We start from the raw sequence: 17,937 nt of genomic DNA, 5'->3' as shown, positions 1-17,937 counted from the left end.
CATAAATCTAATAAATATTAAATAAATGGATAAATAATTCTCTGATTTCCACCCTTCCAAATGTTCTAAGCATTATCAAAATCTAGCTCTTTTTTTAGCAATAACACTTAAACTTATATATCATCCCATAGTGCTCTATAGCACTCTCTTTACAATTTCAGCATATTGCAATGTCAGCATATTTCCCCCAACAATCTGGGCCCTCATTTTACCAACCTTGGAAGGATGGGAGTCTAAGTCAATTGCCAGTCAGAATCAAACTCCAGACTGTGAGCAGGGTTAACCTGCAATGTTGCATTCTAACCACTGTGCCCCCATGGCTTTTAACAAAAGGAATATTTTCTGGTTCTTGTAACGATCAAATCTTCTTCTTCATTTACCTAGCATATTTCCACAGGTACTGGGTCTACTTTTCAAATCAACAAATACCATTTCACAGGTTCAAACACAAGAACCATGTCCAATTGGATTATGTATATTTGTTTGTTTCTGGAATGTTCTAATAGGAAAAGGTGCAGTTGTACTCTCAGAGAACTTAAATGCCTACACAAAATAAAAGTGGACTGAATAAGCAGGGACATTATCATTCTTTCAGTAATATTACCAGTGGGCTGAGAGAGCAAATTTCTGCTCCTGGCTTAAAGAAAGTTGTCCATCCTGGTAGTTAGAGATTGTTTCAAGAAGTCCATTACTATTTTGTTATAGTTCCCTACGTTTTTCAATGCCAATTTAAGTCTTGGCCCTTAGCCTCTATCTCTCATTCTTGAACCTATGACTAGCATAAGAGAAGGACTTGAACTTGTGTCTGGCCAGATTCTGTGGATGCTGTTCTTCAGTTCTCAACATTCCTCATGATTTATTTATTAATTAAATTTATATGCCACCCATCTCCAGTGACTCTGGGCAGCTTACATAAATCAGCATCACATATTTAAGCTGAAATTGGTGGGAGCTGCAGTTCTTCAATTTATACAAAGCCCCAGATAATTCTGTTATTTCACCATTACCTAAGTAAGTGTGTTTATTATTGCTGAATCTGCCAGGAATTCCTTGAGGTTTACAGTCCCAAGACGACAATTAAAACATCCATGGTAGGGTTGGTTATCTGTCTTTGTCTATCAATCAATCCAAATTTGTAGCCCGCCCTAGTCCTGTCAGACTAAGGGCTTTGAATAGCAGAAAAAATAATAAGCTCAACATAAGCAATTAAAACTAAAACAGTCCATTTCCTGTGATAGCCTAAATAGGCCCCACAGTCTGAGCAAAAAATTGTTTTAACTTGCTTCTGAGATATAAGTAGGGCTGAGGAGTAAATGACACCTTGTGAGGCTACTACAATATCAATTAAAACACATAGAATGGTAATATAATGATTTACTAGATCAATTTAAAAATTATATTGTAAAAACAGTCTAACCAATATCCAGAATTCTACACATTTGCCTGTGATTTGGTCAATGTTTACTTGGGAATAAGTCCCACATAACACATATGCATTTAATATCTGACTGCTGTTTTCAACTGAAAGGGATGCTATCCAGTTCCTTTCCACTACACATAGATTGTTGGATAATCATTTCAGCACATAAAACCCTCTAGAACTGTGTCTTTTAAATATCTTTAACCACTGCCATAAGCCACTACTCTGAGTATCATTTTTTAAATAACTATATGTCTATCTGTTCATCTACTCATCCATATCTATCTATCTATCTATCTATCTATCTATCTATCTATCTATCTATCTATCTATCTATCTATCTATCATCTATCTAAAGATGACAAGCACATCTAATACACCTGTCTCCAATTTTCCCCTTAAAATCAAGCCTGTGAAGTGGCTGAGACAGAGTGACTCACCCAAAGTCATCAAGCTGGCTTTCCTGACTAAGAAAGATCTAGAACTCACCATTTCCTCATTTCTTCACCACTGCACCAGACAGACTCTCTTCCTAGGAAACTCATAAATTTAAGACAGGTTTTAGTCTAGATGTACAAAGAAGAGGCATTATACTAAAAACATAGGAAGATAAAAACTAGTTTTATGAATTTTTATGAAGGCAGGTTTGCATTTGTATTTTTTCCCAATTACATGTAGTATGGAATTGAATCTTGTCACAAGATCATGATATAATGTTCTGCCTAAGAAAAGTTACACTGAACAACAAAGATGCATCTAATCTAGTATCCCACATTAGCCAATCTCTCTTTAAGGGAAACCCACAAGCAGGAATTCAATAGCATTTCCTGCTCATGTTACTTACAGTAGCTACTTAAATTGGGACATGTGCTGCAGTCAGAACTTAAAGCCAATAGAATGCTCCATGTTCAATATTCCAGGCATGTCTGTTGTGGTACATATAAAACTTTAGAGTAATTTAATCTAAGTTAATGTCACCAAGCAATGAATGGTCTAGAATTTAAAACTAAACACCATTTAAGAGTTGACAGTAATTTGATGGCACACAATTGATCTTTTTCCCTCCTAGTTTTCCTACTTGGAGAAGCTGTTACTTGTCCATGGAGCCTGGAGTTACAATCGAGTGACAAAATGCATATTGTATTGCTTTTATAAGAATGTGGTTCTTTATATTATTGAGGTAGGTAACATTCTATGCCTTGTTTGTTTCTCTTTCTTCATTGATAGTAGGAAATGTATATACTATTTAAACTCTCCTGTCTGTTTTTCTGTTTGTAATCTTCATTTGGGCAAAATGGTGCATTATAGAGCAACCATTTTTGAACCAAGGTACCTCAAATGGGCTAAATTAAAGAATGCATCCAAAATTCAGGACTTATGATTCCCGGGGAATCTTCTAGGATCTTCATACAGTTTATTTGCAAAGTTGTGGTCGCTGCAGCATTGCAACAGTTAGCTGCAGTCATGTGATCATGATTTCCAACTACAATGGAATGGAATAGAATAGAATAGAATAGAATAGAATAGAATAGAATAGAATAGAACAGTGATTATGCTTATGATCTACTTTGGGGGATGAGAAAGGTAGATGAGACCTTAATGAAATTTACAGATTACATTTTCTGATTTTTCCTAATTTCAATTAAATCTTAGTCACTCTACAGCGGTTTAAAAATATGATGGGAGTAGCCTTCTAATGGCATCATCAGTTGTACAGTTTGGTCCTCTTTACCTCCATTGCTTTGCAGTAATCTTTTCCTTAAAACTGTTATGTTTAATCAATTTTCTAAAATATGAAAGCTGGATATACTATTGTACCATTGAGGTGAGATATGGTATCGGGAGATGGTCTGATCATAGTTTCTACATGCATATAGAATATAACTGTGATTTTCAAATTTATGCTTCAGACTTCTTTTTGATGAAATACATTTTGCATAGCGTGTAGTTTGGCATGTTGTGATTCCAAACGCAGTTCTCAAGTCACAATGGCTGTAGGAATTGATGACAGATGCTATTTACAAATATTCTTGTGTCCATAGGCTTGTTAAGGGGAAATGTTGGCTTGGTCTGTTTATGGTTCTTTTTCAGAAGATTTTAGCTTATGTACCTTTAGCTTTTTCTCAGGTTCCTGTATATGCTTAGCATGACAAGTGGTCCCAGATTTCTAATTCTTACTACATGGAAGTTTTAAAAAATCAGCTAAATCCATCCACAGTTTCAACCAGATTTTGTCAGTCCAAGCAAAAAAATATCCAGCTTGGTCAGCCTCTCCCTATTGGTCATATTGGCTGGTGATGATGAGCATTGTAGTCAACATATCTAGGGAGCCCCAAGTTGTATAAGGTTTGATAAGGTAAACAAACAGACTGATTGATAGACAATAGTTTTCTGTGCTGTTTCCTCCACGCAGATCTCTTCATTAAACCCCTGTGGGATTTACTGAAGCCTAAAAATGCCTAATAGCCATTCACTGGATTGGAAGTTTAAAGATGTAGAATTTCTGCTTGCTCGTATGCATATACATGAATATATTTATGCAATCCATGTAATTAACTGAAAAATAGAAAAAGGCCTTTTTTCCATACTGCATTTATACTTTACAATAGAAATCTGGAAGCCGAGGACAGGTGCTTGTTCAAACACTGCCATGCAGGTATTCCATGTCTGTTCTTTATTGATTTCATAAAAATAGCATTAAAGTGAAGTGACTTAGCAGGTGTCTTGTTCCACCCATGACTACACATGCAGGGGACTGAATGGGGTGTTTTCAGCATGCAAAATGTGACCTCTACCACTGTGTTTTAGCTTTGGGTTACTAACACCATGAACATAACTCACTTAGCTAGCCATGTTTTTCTACTTAACTGTATCTGAGGCTTCTTCTTGACCAAGATAAATTGGAATGAGTGCTGTGGGTAGCTGAACCACAAAAGAATACCATTCTTAAGGTGATTCATGTCTTTTTGATTCTTCTTATAAAAGGGGAGATTGTTCTAACTGATGAAGTTTGAGGATAGCCAGGAATTATAGAAGGTTAATTTTAAAAAAGAACAAACTAAGGTTAAATAAACAATGAGGAAATGTCTGAGAGAAAGGGGAGAAATCTATGCCCTTTGAGATCAGTGGGGTTATATTTCAACTTATTTCTCAAGCCATCAAAATGTGTAAATGTTTGTTCAAGAATGGAAACTGATGGCAGCTCCTAAAATCATTTACAAGAACTGAATTTTTGTGCAGATCAGCACATCTTTTCAAAATGTAGTGAATTTTTCAATGCCCTTTTAATTCTTACATTATACTCTAATTGTACTTTATTATAGTTCTTTATTAAGGATAGCAATAGCACTTAGACTTATATACCACTTCACAGTGCTTTACAGCCCTGTCTAAGCAGTTTACAGAGTCAGCATATTGCTCCCAACAATCTGGGTCCTCATTTTACCAACCGTGGAAGATGGAAGGCTGAATCCTTCCATCCTTAAGCCTTGTGAAATTTGAACTGCCAAATTGCAGGCAGCTGGCAGTCAGCAGAAATAGCTTGCAGTTCAGCACTCTAACCATTGTGCCACCATGGATTAGGGACATTCAGGGTTCTTCCTTGATTATGATCACATGAAGGTTGGTCTATCTAAATATTTAAAACAGAAAGGAAAGAAGCCAAGAATCAAAATGGGCTTTTGTTTTAACATGGTTACAATTTATTTTTATTTCAACATATGCTTACTTCAACTATAGTCTGTAATAGATAGGATATAGCCTGCTTTACCAATTAAGCTGGCTTCTTACACTTCTGTCTCCAACTAGTCTAAGGGAGAGTTCCAAGCAGCCTTGGTAAAACTATCAAAAGTTTTTAAGAATTCAATCTAGCCCTAAGAAATAAATATTAACACTTGCTACTCAGTGTTGGATTATGATTTGGTTGCAGGATGCAAGGACTAAATCAAACATTAATCTGTCAAGCTACTGTCTGTTGATGAACAACTTCAAGATTTCTGCTGTGCCTTTTCAGGACTATTTATTTTAAAATCAGATTGAATACAAATAAGCAACATTTCAAATGGAATATTGTTCTTTAGCTGCCGTGCAGCTGGAAAGCAACTTTTCTGAGAAATTGGACATAGGGCTCCTATATCTCAGTAAAGCAAAATATTATAGCAGCCTTCCACAATCTGACACACTCCAGATGTCCTGGATCCAACAATTCCCAAAATTCCCAGCCTGCCTCAGTATCCATGCTGCTGGGTATCCTTGGAGTTTCACTTCCAATTAAAACAAGAACTGCCAGATCAGAGAAAAGTAAATTATAGTACTATAGTGAAATTTGGAAATTTTAAGAAATATAATATGTTACATCACCAAAGCCTACATATTTTCAGCATATATGATGATAAAAGAAATGATCAGAGTAGTTCATCTTTTATTTATTTTCCTCAGAAAGAATAGAACCTGCTTGGGATTTTAGATACTTATATATCCTGATAATATTTGGCATTTAATATCCAGTTCATTACATTCCTTGTTCCATAACAGGGTCATTCCACCCAGAAAGATTTTAAATGTATGAATCCAAGATTAAGATCATTTTTATTTTAACAGTTATAAAATTGTGCCTTCAGAAAAATATTAATCTAATCACAACATCTCTGGCATAATAAAGAAAGGAAGCTAGTATCAGAGGCTTCAGAGTTCTTAAATATTAGTTAAGATGCAGTAACTCTTATAACAACACATTTGTAAAATAATTTATTCTCCTTGAATGTAAACCATATAAATATAAACCATATCAATGAATTTGCAATCTGACAAAAAGAATTAAGTGAACAGACTCATCCAAAAGAGACTGTCTGTCATATTGGACTAATTAGGCTGTAATTCTGTAATTTAAGTTGAGAAGCTTCCACCATTACAATTTTGTTTTAAAATGTGCTGTGTCAGTAAAAAAGCTTAGATAAGTTTGGCAAATTGGGCAATTTTTATTGAGACTGAGGAAGAAAGAGTAAAATTTATTTCATGCCAAATATTATTTTGATGGATTAAATGAAACTGCTACCAAAACAGATGGAACAGTTTGAAAAGGCAAACTTCTTGGACATATTGGTCTCTGAGAAGAACAGTGTTTGCTAGCTGAAACCATCATAGGTGTCCAGTTGCTAATTTACGGGGCACTGATGAATATAGAGATTTAAAATTTTCAGAAATTTCAGAGCCACTGGAGGAAGTGAGTCTTATCTCTTGAGAACTTATTTTACTGTCATTTATAACTGTCTTAGTGTTTCAAATTGAATTATAGGTCAACATTAATAAAAAGCAACCTCTTGATAAGAATTTCATTACCCTTCTGGCTGAGAATGTTGAGGTTTGTAGACAGAAACACCAGGGGGCCATATGGTTGGTAAAGGCTCTTCCAAATACACAAAAGTACATTGTATTATGAAAAGGAATTGTCCTTTGTCCTGCTTAATTTTTCTCTGCAATAAGAGCATAGAAACAGAAGAAGGATTCTGTGGAAACGAGCCAATGATTCATCTAATCCAGCATTTTGTGTTGTCTTGTGGAACCAGACTGCATTCAGAATTTTCATAAACAAGTATCCCTTTTCCATTGTTGCTTCCTAGCAATTGATAGTTAAGTGTGCTGTGATTTAAAAAGTATAAAAATATCAAAACTATAACTGTTGATAGAATAGCATAGCAATGATTTTTCCAATCTCCTTTAAAATATTTCTAAATTAGTAGCCATCACCAATCTGATAGCAGGGAACTCCACAGTCTAATTTATACACCACATTAAAAAATCTAATAGATAAGCAAATAAGCATTTACTTCTTTTAATCAGTCCCATGTCTTCCCATATTTAACTCAGGGGTGACCTCATAGTGGTCTCTTGTATTTATACACATAGATTTCCCTCTACAACACATTGTCTTCCAAAGGTCCTTTTTCAAGAGGCAACTGGACTTTCTTCTTTTTCTTTGAAGACGTTTTGTTTCTCATCCAAGAAGCTTCTTCAGCTCTGGTGGTTGAGAAGGGAAACGTCTTCAAAGAAAAATCAGAAAGTTCAGTTGCCTCTTGAAAAAGCACCGTTGGGATAGCCATGACCTGGATGACTGAGAATCCCCATAGAAAACATGGTGCCTCCAAATAAATTCTGATTAGGAGGAAATGTTGGTATCTCTTACAGACCAGGTCTTAGGAGAGTATCAGCCATATCTTATGCAAGAGCTGGTAGTGAGCTTTTCTCCAAATGTAGAAAGAGCTGCCCCCAACTCCTCCTTCTAAAGAGGGAACATAACTCTCATTGCAGAGGTAAGAAGCATTACGCATCTGATAGCATGTAGAGGTAGAGATGTAGGTGGAGGTGTCTTCCTTGGCAGATTTCAAATAAATTGACTGTGGCTCCCATTGTTCAGTGCAACTGGAAATTCCCCAATGTATTTTGAGTCTTCAGCATATAACTCCAGAAATCTGAGCTATGGAGATATCGTCTTAACCCATCAATTTCACTTGTATTGCTACCCCAAGAATCCTGATATAACCTGCAAGGGAATCTTGACTATCCCACTATTAAATTGCTTGGCTTCCCTCTCTCCTTCTTTTTCTTAGCTTTTGTTATCTTTGCCTTTAAAAAAACCACCCCTTCCTGAAGTGATTTATACCTCTGGTGTGTATAAAACAGGATACAGTGTGACATTAACAAGCAGCACCATTTCCCTGCTTTTTTTATACCTCTCATTGCACACTTGGAATTGATATTTTTCCATTTGATCTTTATTCTCACAATTCACATGCTAGGAAATAATAGCATCCTGGCTGCCCAGCTCAGCTGGTCTCAGTTAACACCAAAAATAGTTACACGCAATGACATTTACTGCCATCAAATTCCACCAAGGCAAATACAAGTTTAATCTCATTGTTCATCAGGGCAATCATTACTGCCTACACTTCTGCAGCAATCCCTAAGCAATGCATTCCTGATCCAATAGAAGGCACTTTTCTATACCTTTTCCCAGTAGAGACTTGGAATTTCACAGGAATTTGACCAACAGCCTTATTACCTCAGTGGGCTTGATAACGATGCTTACAACTAGCATTGGGAATATCTTTACTTATGAGGCACTCAAAACTGTTGTTCGTCTATCACAGACAGATCCATCACATAAATTTCAGCTCCTTCCATGTCAAGATTAGAGCTAGAATATATGAAGTTTTTGAGGCTTCTCTTTCAGCTAAGCAGAGCTACTTTGTGAAATACTTCAAAATATTTTTCTTACTCATTTAAATGGGTTCATTGTGTTTGTGATATTCCTCTAAAATCACAAGCAAGGTATCTTGATCGTTTGCTCCATAAAGAACTTTTTTGCAGTCATTTTATTGTTATCCTTAATCTACTTGCATAGCATTTTAAGATTCACCTTTACCATTAATAGCTCCATGTTTCCTTGTTCTTCACAGAGATAAAATTCTCCTTCATTTAGATTTTGCCTTTTCCTACAGAGTCCCTCTTTGCATTCCATTTAAGTCAAGTTATTATACCACCTGCCATTTTTCCTAACTGTTAATTTTAAGGGTGGGTTATCCAATACTTAACATTTCGAAGAGACTAAAGAGACTTTTCAAGGTCCATCTAGGGATGAGATCTTTCTTTCCAACAAGATATTCGTAGTCAACAAGCTTTGTTACAAGCTTGCCAAGCAACAGTGCCCTCTTCCAATCCATAGGCTGTCTATAACAGAGGTCCCCAACTTGTGGGCCATAGCTCACAACAAGGCCACGTAATCTTTTTTTTTCCATTTATTAAAAAAACCCTTTAGAATTGGAACATGGCTTTCATATCATAAGCACTGAAGCCACAGTAAATATTACAATTGTCTCCAACCTGTTACTATACTTAAAAAAAGATGAAATGTACATGATAAAAAATCAGCAGATTATTCTTCTCTAAACATTGCAGACCTAGATTTCTTTTAAAAATTATTTTTATTCCTTATACCGCAGTGGAAAACTAATTCAATTAAATGCTGACTAATAATCAAGCACCTTGATCCAGCTTTGCTAATTAACCACCAGAGATGTTATTTTATTTTGGGATTTTATAAAGGCATATCTAACCCAGTTTTGAAAGACAAGTTTAGAAATTAGAGCAAAATGCGGAGGTTATATATTCTCTTAGGGTGGCAGAGGAATATCTTTTGTTCAATACTCAGGATGGAAAGCTGCAAGGGGCAGGTTGCTTCACATTCAGTCTTTTCTCTTTCATAATATCTTGTAATCCAAAACGTATGCTTCTGTGATCTGAATTTCCAGCTAGTTTCTGTGACGGACTGTGTTTTTATAGAAATTTCTATTTATTATAGTAGCTGTGTTGCTATCTGGTTTTTTTAATTGGCTCTTCTCCCTTGTTCCTGTCCCCATGTATCTTGCTCTTCTGGTAAACACAGAAGGGCTTCTGCTTGCAATAAAACTCTGGCTGTGATAGAATATGCCAGTATAGCAGTTTCTGGAAGGAGGGGCGGACTCATATGCATTCAGTACATGCACTGGGACTGTACTTTTTCCAGTCATTTTAACGTTATAATATATTGTGTGTATGGGGGTGGGGGGGAATGACTTCTAATATTTGGAAAGATCTGGCTACACTTGCAGTTTGGACAGTGTTTTGGACATCATTACTAAATAACTGCTGTTATAGGCATATCCAGTTCTAATGCAAATATTACATAAGGAAAATAGAAGAGACTTAAAGATCAAAATAACTTTCCCAAGACAGAATGCAACTACAGAGATGGACCTGAACCTGAACAAATAACAGATGTTCTCCTCAGAGAAAACTTATAAAAGTCTTCAGCCCCAATTTTTTCACTTAATTTTTAAAGACATAAAAGGAAAGGGAACAAGGCCCTGAAATCAAGCTGCCCTGATTCCATCTTTTTCATTTTTTTTCCTCTTCATCACATGAGCCATCTATACTTTTTATTCATACCAGACGTGTCTGTTCAATAGTTTGTGCTCCATCTATGGCATTAAGTTCTTTGCTTAAAAAGAGGAAAGTCAGTGCAGATGCTTTCATAGTACCCAACATGATGTACATGTCAAAGCCAGGGAAACACAGGTTCTTCTCCATCCAAATGTTCAGTGGGAAATTATCTCTCTCAATTTATCCTTTCACAGAGTTGTTAGTGTGCTGGAGAAATAGGAGGAGAAAGAAAGAAAAAGAAAGAAAGAAAGAAAGAAAGAAAGAAAGAAAGAAAGAAAGAAAGAAAGAAAGAAAGAAAGAAAGAAAGAAAGAAACCCTGTTTCCCCCAAAATACAACCTATCCTGAAAGTAAATCTTAGCTTGATTTTTGCATGTGCACCCAATAGAAGCCCTACCCCCCAAAATAAGCCCTAATTAAGATCCTGCCCACTCCAGACTGCATGGGTAAAAATTAAGCTAGGGTGGGGATGGGTAGTGGAGCTGCACAGTTGCAGCCAGGCCTGCCACACCCCGACACGTGCCTTGCCGGCCCATTTCTTCTGCAGCCAGCAAAGCTTTCCTAAAGGCCTCTGTAGCTGATAACAGAGCCCAAGATCAATCTGGAGCTCTGTTATCGGCTGCAGAGACCTTCAGGAAAGCCTTGCTGGCTGCAGAAGAAGTTCCTGAAGGCCTCTGACAGTGAAAAGGAGGCAAGGGGCAACATGCACAACTGAGATTAGTAAGTGGATGACATTTCCCGAAAATAAGACCTGGTGCCTTTTTTGGTGGCAAAAAAAAATAATAAGACAGGGTCTTATTTTCGGGAAAACACAGTAGGTAGGAGGAAGGTAGGTGGGTAGGTAGGTAGGTAGATTTGTATGTGAGTGTGAGGGGGGGAGAGGGAGGGAGGGAAGGAGGGAGAGTTGTGCTTCATGCAACTCTTCTTAGTAGTGTATTTTCCCACAATGGCTAGTTCTAACTTTGAGAAGAACATTCCCCATGGAAAACTCTCAGCCGTGTGGTCCCTGCCAATGTTTTATTTAATTCCTATCCAAACAAGCCTGCTGCTACACTCTCCACCCAGCAGAGTGGTCTAAGGGGCATTTTCTCAGATCAAATAAGATTTAAGATTAGTGTAAGTATGAACAGACAATGCACTTGATTGCATTCAGAAGCAAAACCTGAGACCAGTTCTATTTTATTACTTGTGTGTTCTAAAAATAGAAATAAAACTTAGAGATCTATAATCAGATCTACATTTTTCGCAACCATAACTGTTGAATTCGGCTGGAATCTTGGTATGCAAAGGAAGTTTATTCAGTACAACCTCCATTCAGCTTACCACCTTCCTTAAGGAATTCATTTTCAACCACACAATACATACAGAAAGATTTGGTATTTATTTATTTTATTTATTTATTTGTCAAGAAATTGTAAGATAATATATATAGATATAAACATAGTTATGAATACATGAAATGGATACATATAAGAAAAATAAAAAGAAACAATAGGATAGGGGCGGTAGGCACATTGGTGCGCTTATGCACGCCCTTTGACAATATTATGCAGTATCGTCAAAGAAGTTACTTGCCTGCCTTGTAAACAAACCTCACTTCTGATGCATTGAGCATTCTTGGTCTCCCTTGCTGGCTTCTCCTCCTTAGCTCCTTGTTTTTACAGTCCTGATTTGCTCTCCCACCATCACACTCTCCTGGAGTCTAGTTGAAACACTATAATTACTTTCACAGACAGGCCAATTTATTTGCTGTCCAATTCACCTTTTCTGAGCTCAGGGCTGTATCAGAGAAAAACCCTGTGCATTTTCCCATTAGTGTTTACTTATGAGTACTCCTGTCATCCATTCTCCTAAAGGAGCTCCTTTATCTCTTCTCTCCCTTTGCCTTCTCAAGTTGTGTTTGATTTGCAGGTAGACTTTTTCACATGTTAAAGCTGCACTCCTTTCTCCCTAGCTCTTTCTCAGTTTAAATTTCCATCTTGTTTTCCTAAGCTAAGCATTTCCTTTATCTTTCTCCTAATTGTCGATTTCAGACTTGGTCTCACTGAGCCAAACTGGTCTGCTTAGACAGAATCCCTAGGTTTGCTCCTAGCTTGTTCTGTTTTTGAACCTCACAAATCCTACGTTTTTTCTCATTCTAAGTTTAATTTCCTCCTCCTTCTCACTTTTTCAGGACAACCTCCCTTCTCATGTTTCTGTTTTTGTGTTGGTGCTCCTTGGTTAACTAAGAAGTCCCTTATCTCATCCTGTGATCTAATTGCCTTCTTTCCCCCCTTTATCTCTGCATCCTCTTTTCTCTTTTCTAACGTCCTGTTAATTACAGATCCCGGACATGCAAATGCCTCGGCACCCAGATTATTTCCTTGATTCTCACAGCAACCCCTCAGCAGTTTGTGTACAAAAGGCAACTCTAATAAACCCACACATCTCAAAATTAATAAGTTATGCAATAATAAGTTACAAGCATTGTAGTTAAGTACTTCCAACTGCTGAGGGGTGTCAGCTAAACCCAGGATTCAGTTTAGGCTTGGTGTGTTGAAGATAGAATGTACAATGGTTGATCTCCCATTTCTCAACCATAACATCCAACTGTAACTTAACCAGCTACTATCTTTAAGCCAAATACACAGAGCCGGTAGTAACTGGAAAATGGAAATGAACAAACCTGAGCATGATCTTAAAGCGGCATTGTTACATTTTCAAAAAGTAAATGGCAACCAAATGCAATGCTTATAATTGAAGGAGATGCACCCTTAAAGAGCCCAGTAACTTTGTACACTGTAAGCCATTACTAACCATCAGATGACATAGCAAGCTGCCACATAACTTACCAATTCCTTCTTGCCAATCCCAAAAAGTTTGTGGTAAGAATCGGACACTTTGCAGGGGTCGTGTTGTTCCCCTCCACACCAAAATGAAAAAAATAATAATCAAGAGGCATAAAAGGATCAATTGACATTGTGGCAAGCAGCTCCATGCACTGTAAGGACAGCTGATCTTTCTCCCTTTCTCTGCATACCTTTGGGTTATGATGAAAGGCATAGGGCACTGGACTGGGTGACCAGCCCTGACCTTTACCTCATTTTTCTGAAAGACAAATGGCTGTTTAAACCTCATGCAAAACATAACCCTATTTGTTGGGGTCATGATGGCACATGGAATCATGTGTAAACCAGGTGATACAAGAGAACATGGTAATTTCAGAGTGATTTTCTGGAGAACTTTCTTAACTATAATTTAATGTAACCACAGAATGGCTTCGTCCTAGTTTTTAGATTCTACTGCCCCTGTCGTGCACCATTCTATTGCCAGAATTCATGCAGATCGATAACAGAGAGCTCATTTCAATGGCACTAGAATAAGACTGCTGCCCTATACATAACATATAGAAATAACTTTATGGAACTCATTATGATTTCTTAGTACATAGAATTTGGCTGTATGTCATATAATTCTATTTGCACGAAGTACAATGAGAGTCTCGAAAACCATTTTTAATTATCATTCAAGAAGAAACCTGTACAATTTCAGAACATGCTCTTTTGGATCTTGAGACAGCTTTTAGCTTTATAGGACACAGCAAAACTTTCAGTCCTATACAAACTAGTATAGACTTCAGAGGCCTTAATATAAAAATTTGGTGGATTCTCAAAAAAAAAAAATTAAAAATAAGTAAAATAAGTTAGTTGGCTTATATCCAAGTGACAACATAAAGGATGGATTTAAATGATTATTGTCCTGGGGTTAAAATGTGAGATTTTATTTTTTTAAAGTTTTTAAAAAATATTCTAAAGAAATATCAACTGATGTTCATGAATATGTTCATTATGTAAAGAGATTTACATAATCTTCCAACTACTTTTAAAACTAGTGTATTTCATTTCTCGGGACACAGCAGTAGTTTATGTGTGATGCTGCATCGCAAAAGAACATTTCACCTGTGCCAAATTTTAAAGTAAGAATAAATTAAAAAATACTTGAGGGCAAATAAATTACTATACTGAAGGGCAAATACTAAAAGGCAAACAAATTATTTGAAGAAATAATTGGAAGAAATCCCAAATTATTTCTTTTTTGTAGAAATAATTATTCTTTATTGGAATGCTGGGAAAAGAAACCCGAATAAGCTCACATACACACACCACATATACTCACACACTCAAACACACACACACACACACACACACACACACACACAAAGGCTCTTGATGTCTTATTGTTTTCTTAATGATGTTCCCATTTTGTAAAATTTCATTTTTAGTTATTTTTCTTTGAACTCTATTCAGTCCCAAAGGATTTGAACAACCTAGGATACATTTAAAACAAAGCATAAAAAAAAAAACCAAGCATGAGCAAAGGTGTCAGCATTTTTCCCATATATTTTCCTTGGCCGGCATCTATTTTTTCTGGCATTGGCATGCATTTGTTCTCACTGAGCTTGTAAAATTTTCTGTGAGAAGAGCAGGAGGTGGAGTATTTTGACCACCAGTTTGTTTCCGTCTTCATCAGAATCCATAGGGGACCCGTGCATTTTTTTTGAAATGTGTATTTGTCTTTCCTCTCTCCTCCCTCCCTTCCTTCCAACCCTTGTGTATTTGAGGATGCCACTTCGTGATCATCGGTCAAAGAATCGGCCTGACTAATCTGTCTACATTGGCAAGTCCTTATTAACAAATGGTCTCTTAGCTTTGATATTGATAATGAGAGTCTCTGATTCATATCTCCATTGACCCCAAGAGCAAAAATGTGGCTTTCCCAAGCAGACCCTTGCCAGCTAGTTATATTTGACCTAATCTGACTAACTAGTAGAAAGGTTAGGAAAAAGGCTGTTTTTGTCCATCTGCTGTACACTAAAGTAAATTATCTTCTACTTGGTCTCCATTGGAAATTTATTCTTTTAAGTGTGCATTATCCTGGACTATCGTGAGCATAAATTGGTCCTTATAGATTTGCATAAACAAGTCCTTATAGATTTGCATTTTCAACTCTATTTTCTCTGCCTTGAAATATATCTGTATCAGTAACTGTGTTCGCCAGTTCACTGAGTAGCGTAAATCTAGGAACGTTTTTTTACAACAAGGGTAGAATGAACGACATCAAGAAACTAAAATCTATAGTCCTTCATGAGTTCTTCGTATTAGTTTTTTTTTATTTTTCCCTGTTAGCAGCAGCAAATAAAACAGTTAATGTCTGAAAACAAAGCAAAACCTTATGTGAAGTCTCCTTATGTGGTTGTTTTCCTCCAGTCTCCATAAAATATGGCTATTCATTTGTTGGTTTCTTCAGCTAAACTTTTGTGAAACTGTGTTGACTGGTTTAGAGAATTATGCTAAAATGCTAACTTTGGAACAATTTCTTTGACCCAGGTTTAGTTACATAACACACAAATCTACAGAGTGGTTTCTCTGGCCTCAGTTTAGTCAGTTCAATGAACCTGACTGTTCCTCAGTCAACAATGGTTAAATAAATTTTGACTGGGTGTGTAGAATTGTAGAAACCCAATTGTAAAATTGTAAACAATGGTTAGGTAAATTTTGGCTGAGTGTGTAGAATTGTAGAAACCAGTGGTGGGCTGCTGTTCGGACCAGTTCTGGCAAACCCGTAGTTCTGACGATCAGCTGGCCCAGCTCACCCGCGCCCAACCTATCCTGTCCTATATTTCCATCTTTTTCAGCTCAGCTGATTCACGTGGCATAGTGGATTTCACGTGCCTCAGCTGTTCTACTTACCAGGGCTACCCTGTTAGAGGTTAAAATTGGTGTTTTTTGAATTCTGTGCATATGTGCTCACAGAACCAGTTGTTAAACCAGTTGCAGCCCACCAATGGTAGAAACTCAATTATAAAACTAAAGTGCAGATCATATGAGTTATCTTGAACAACTTATTAAAAAAAAACATAGAATAAATCCTTTGTCTGTAACTTTTCCTTCCAATATTACAAACAGAGCCAGTAATGAGGGGGTGAGGGGAAGTACTGAACATTAATAGATCCTACTCTAATTGGGTTTCTTTTTTTTGTTCTGTAAATAAATTCTATCAAAAGCTGCAGGACTTTTGTCAATGAAATTTATGGGCCAAACCTTTCTACTTTTGGAAAAGAGAGTTCAGCTAAAATGTTTCTTACAGAAAAAAAAGAAACTTAAGAATTTATATTGCTAAGAAAGAATTCATGAAAATGCAGCCATAGCAGGTGAGAACAACATAAAGTATTCAATACTTTGAATTATTTTGAAAGAATAACTAATTATTAGCCTGTCTTAGAATGCTCAAACTATGAAATTGAAGCAATGACTGAATGAAGGTTTTTTTTCAGACTGGAATCTTTGACAAAAAAAAAATGAGAATGAAATACATGAGATCATTATTCCATTTACCCCACTATTGAGCAAATCTTCTATACTCAAATGAGGTTTGCTGTTCTCTAATCCTTCTCAATAAACATGGCCAACCGCACACTACAGTTCCATTGATTTCCCAGGAATGGAATTGTAGCTAATCTCACTGTTTTGGAGCAGCATCTGTGGAAAATTACCATCCATGTAATTCAGTAGCATTTTAATCAAATAAATAAAATAAATGGTTAATAAATATAGAGACCTTCTGATTAACTTCGTTTGATCTTTTTAATTTGTGAGTACAGAATGCAGACTAAATAATGTCCCACATTCTTAAAATTCTGTGGCCAAAGATACATCATGTAAACCCAATTTGAAAACAATACATTTAAAATGTGCATGCAGACACATATAAGTGCGCACGCACACACACACACACACACACACACACACACACACACACCCCTTAATATTAGCTACTGCATAGCATGGAAAGGCTTTATGATCTTTAAGAGAATCTCAAAAAGGGGAATTTCAGCTGACATGATTATCTCTCACTGCAACCCTTGCAATAACAAATATATTAGCTGAAATTATAGAATAATCTCAGGTGTTGCTGAATTTAAAGTAAGGTCTTGGCATCAAAAAGACAAAAATGTTTAACAAATATGATATTTATTAATATCTCTACTACAGGTCAGTTTTAAGAACTTGTGTTTGTTTCCTAGAGGCACTGGATTCACTAAAGAAAAAGAATAAATACGAAGAATATCTTATTTAATTGGCCTTTTCTTTTCTACTAAACTTGCTTTGCTAGAGCTTTCCTAATATAAATGCATTTTCATCCTGCCACCTATACCTGTCACATTAAAAATAATGAAGTGAAATGTTAAGTTTCAAAAATGATTATACATGAGCATTCAGAGAGGAGAGCTTGAAGCCATTTCAGCAAGATGGAAAACCACAGAGTATAATATGACTTAACATAATTTTAAAGAAAAGCAGTTCCCTAAATGAAAGCATGATTTCAATTTATTTTCCTTACCTAGTTTAAGACATACTTTTGAGAGATTTCAGTTGGACTCATTTTTAGAAGCTGCAGTTATTGTGGTACCAAAGGGAATGGCTTAGTCTTTCTTGAAATTTGACCACAGTCACAGATACTGTCATCATATATCCTTTCTTGGACAATTATATCACATTTTTTG

The 17,937-nt window shown here is 36.3% G+C and overlaps 1 protein-coding gene and 1 long non-coding RNA gene across 31 annotated transcripts in view; one reads left to right on the top strand and one right to left on the bottom strand.

Moving 5' to 3' along the window:
* The window catches only part of ATP8A2 (ATPase phospholipid transporting 8A2), a 346,608-nt gene that overhangs the window by 188,002 nt on the left and 140,669 nt on the right, over positions 1-17,937 (top strand). For all 30 annotated transcript variants that reach the window (XM_087937192.1, XM_026708935.2, XM_026708941.2 and 27 more), the window contains one exon: positions 2,490-2,600. In XM_087937192.1, coding sequence (XP_087793318.1) covers positions 2,490-2,600 — 111 coding nt within the window. The remainder of the gene's footprint in view (positions 1-2,489; positions 2,601-17,937) is intronic.
* LOC148125260 (uncharacterized) lies at positions 4,728-13,407 on the bottom strand. Its single transcript, XR_015744278.1, has 3 exons — positions 13,226-13,407; positions 6,758-6,891; positions 4,728-5,051 (listed from the first exon to the last, which is right to left on the bottom strand). It is a non-coding gene; the product is annotated as an uncharacterized LOC148125260 (long non-coding RNA).

Source organism: Pseudonaja textilis, chromosome 7 (genome assembly GCF_049901715.1).
Source record: "Pseudonaja textilis isolate UNSWEBS1 chromosome 7, rPseTex1.2, whole genome shotgun sequence".
NCBI lineage: Eukaryota > Metazoa > Chordata > Lepidosauria > Squamata > Elapidae > Pseudonaja > Pseudonaja textilis.
This window is presented reverse-complemented; position numbering and strand designations above follow the sequence as displayed.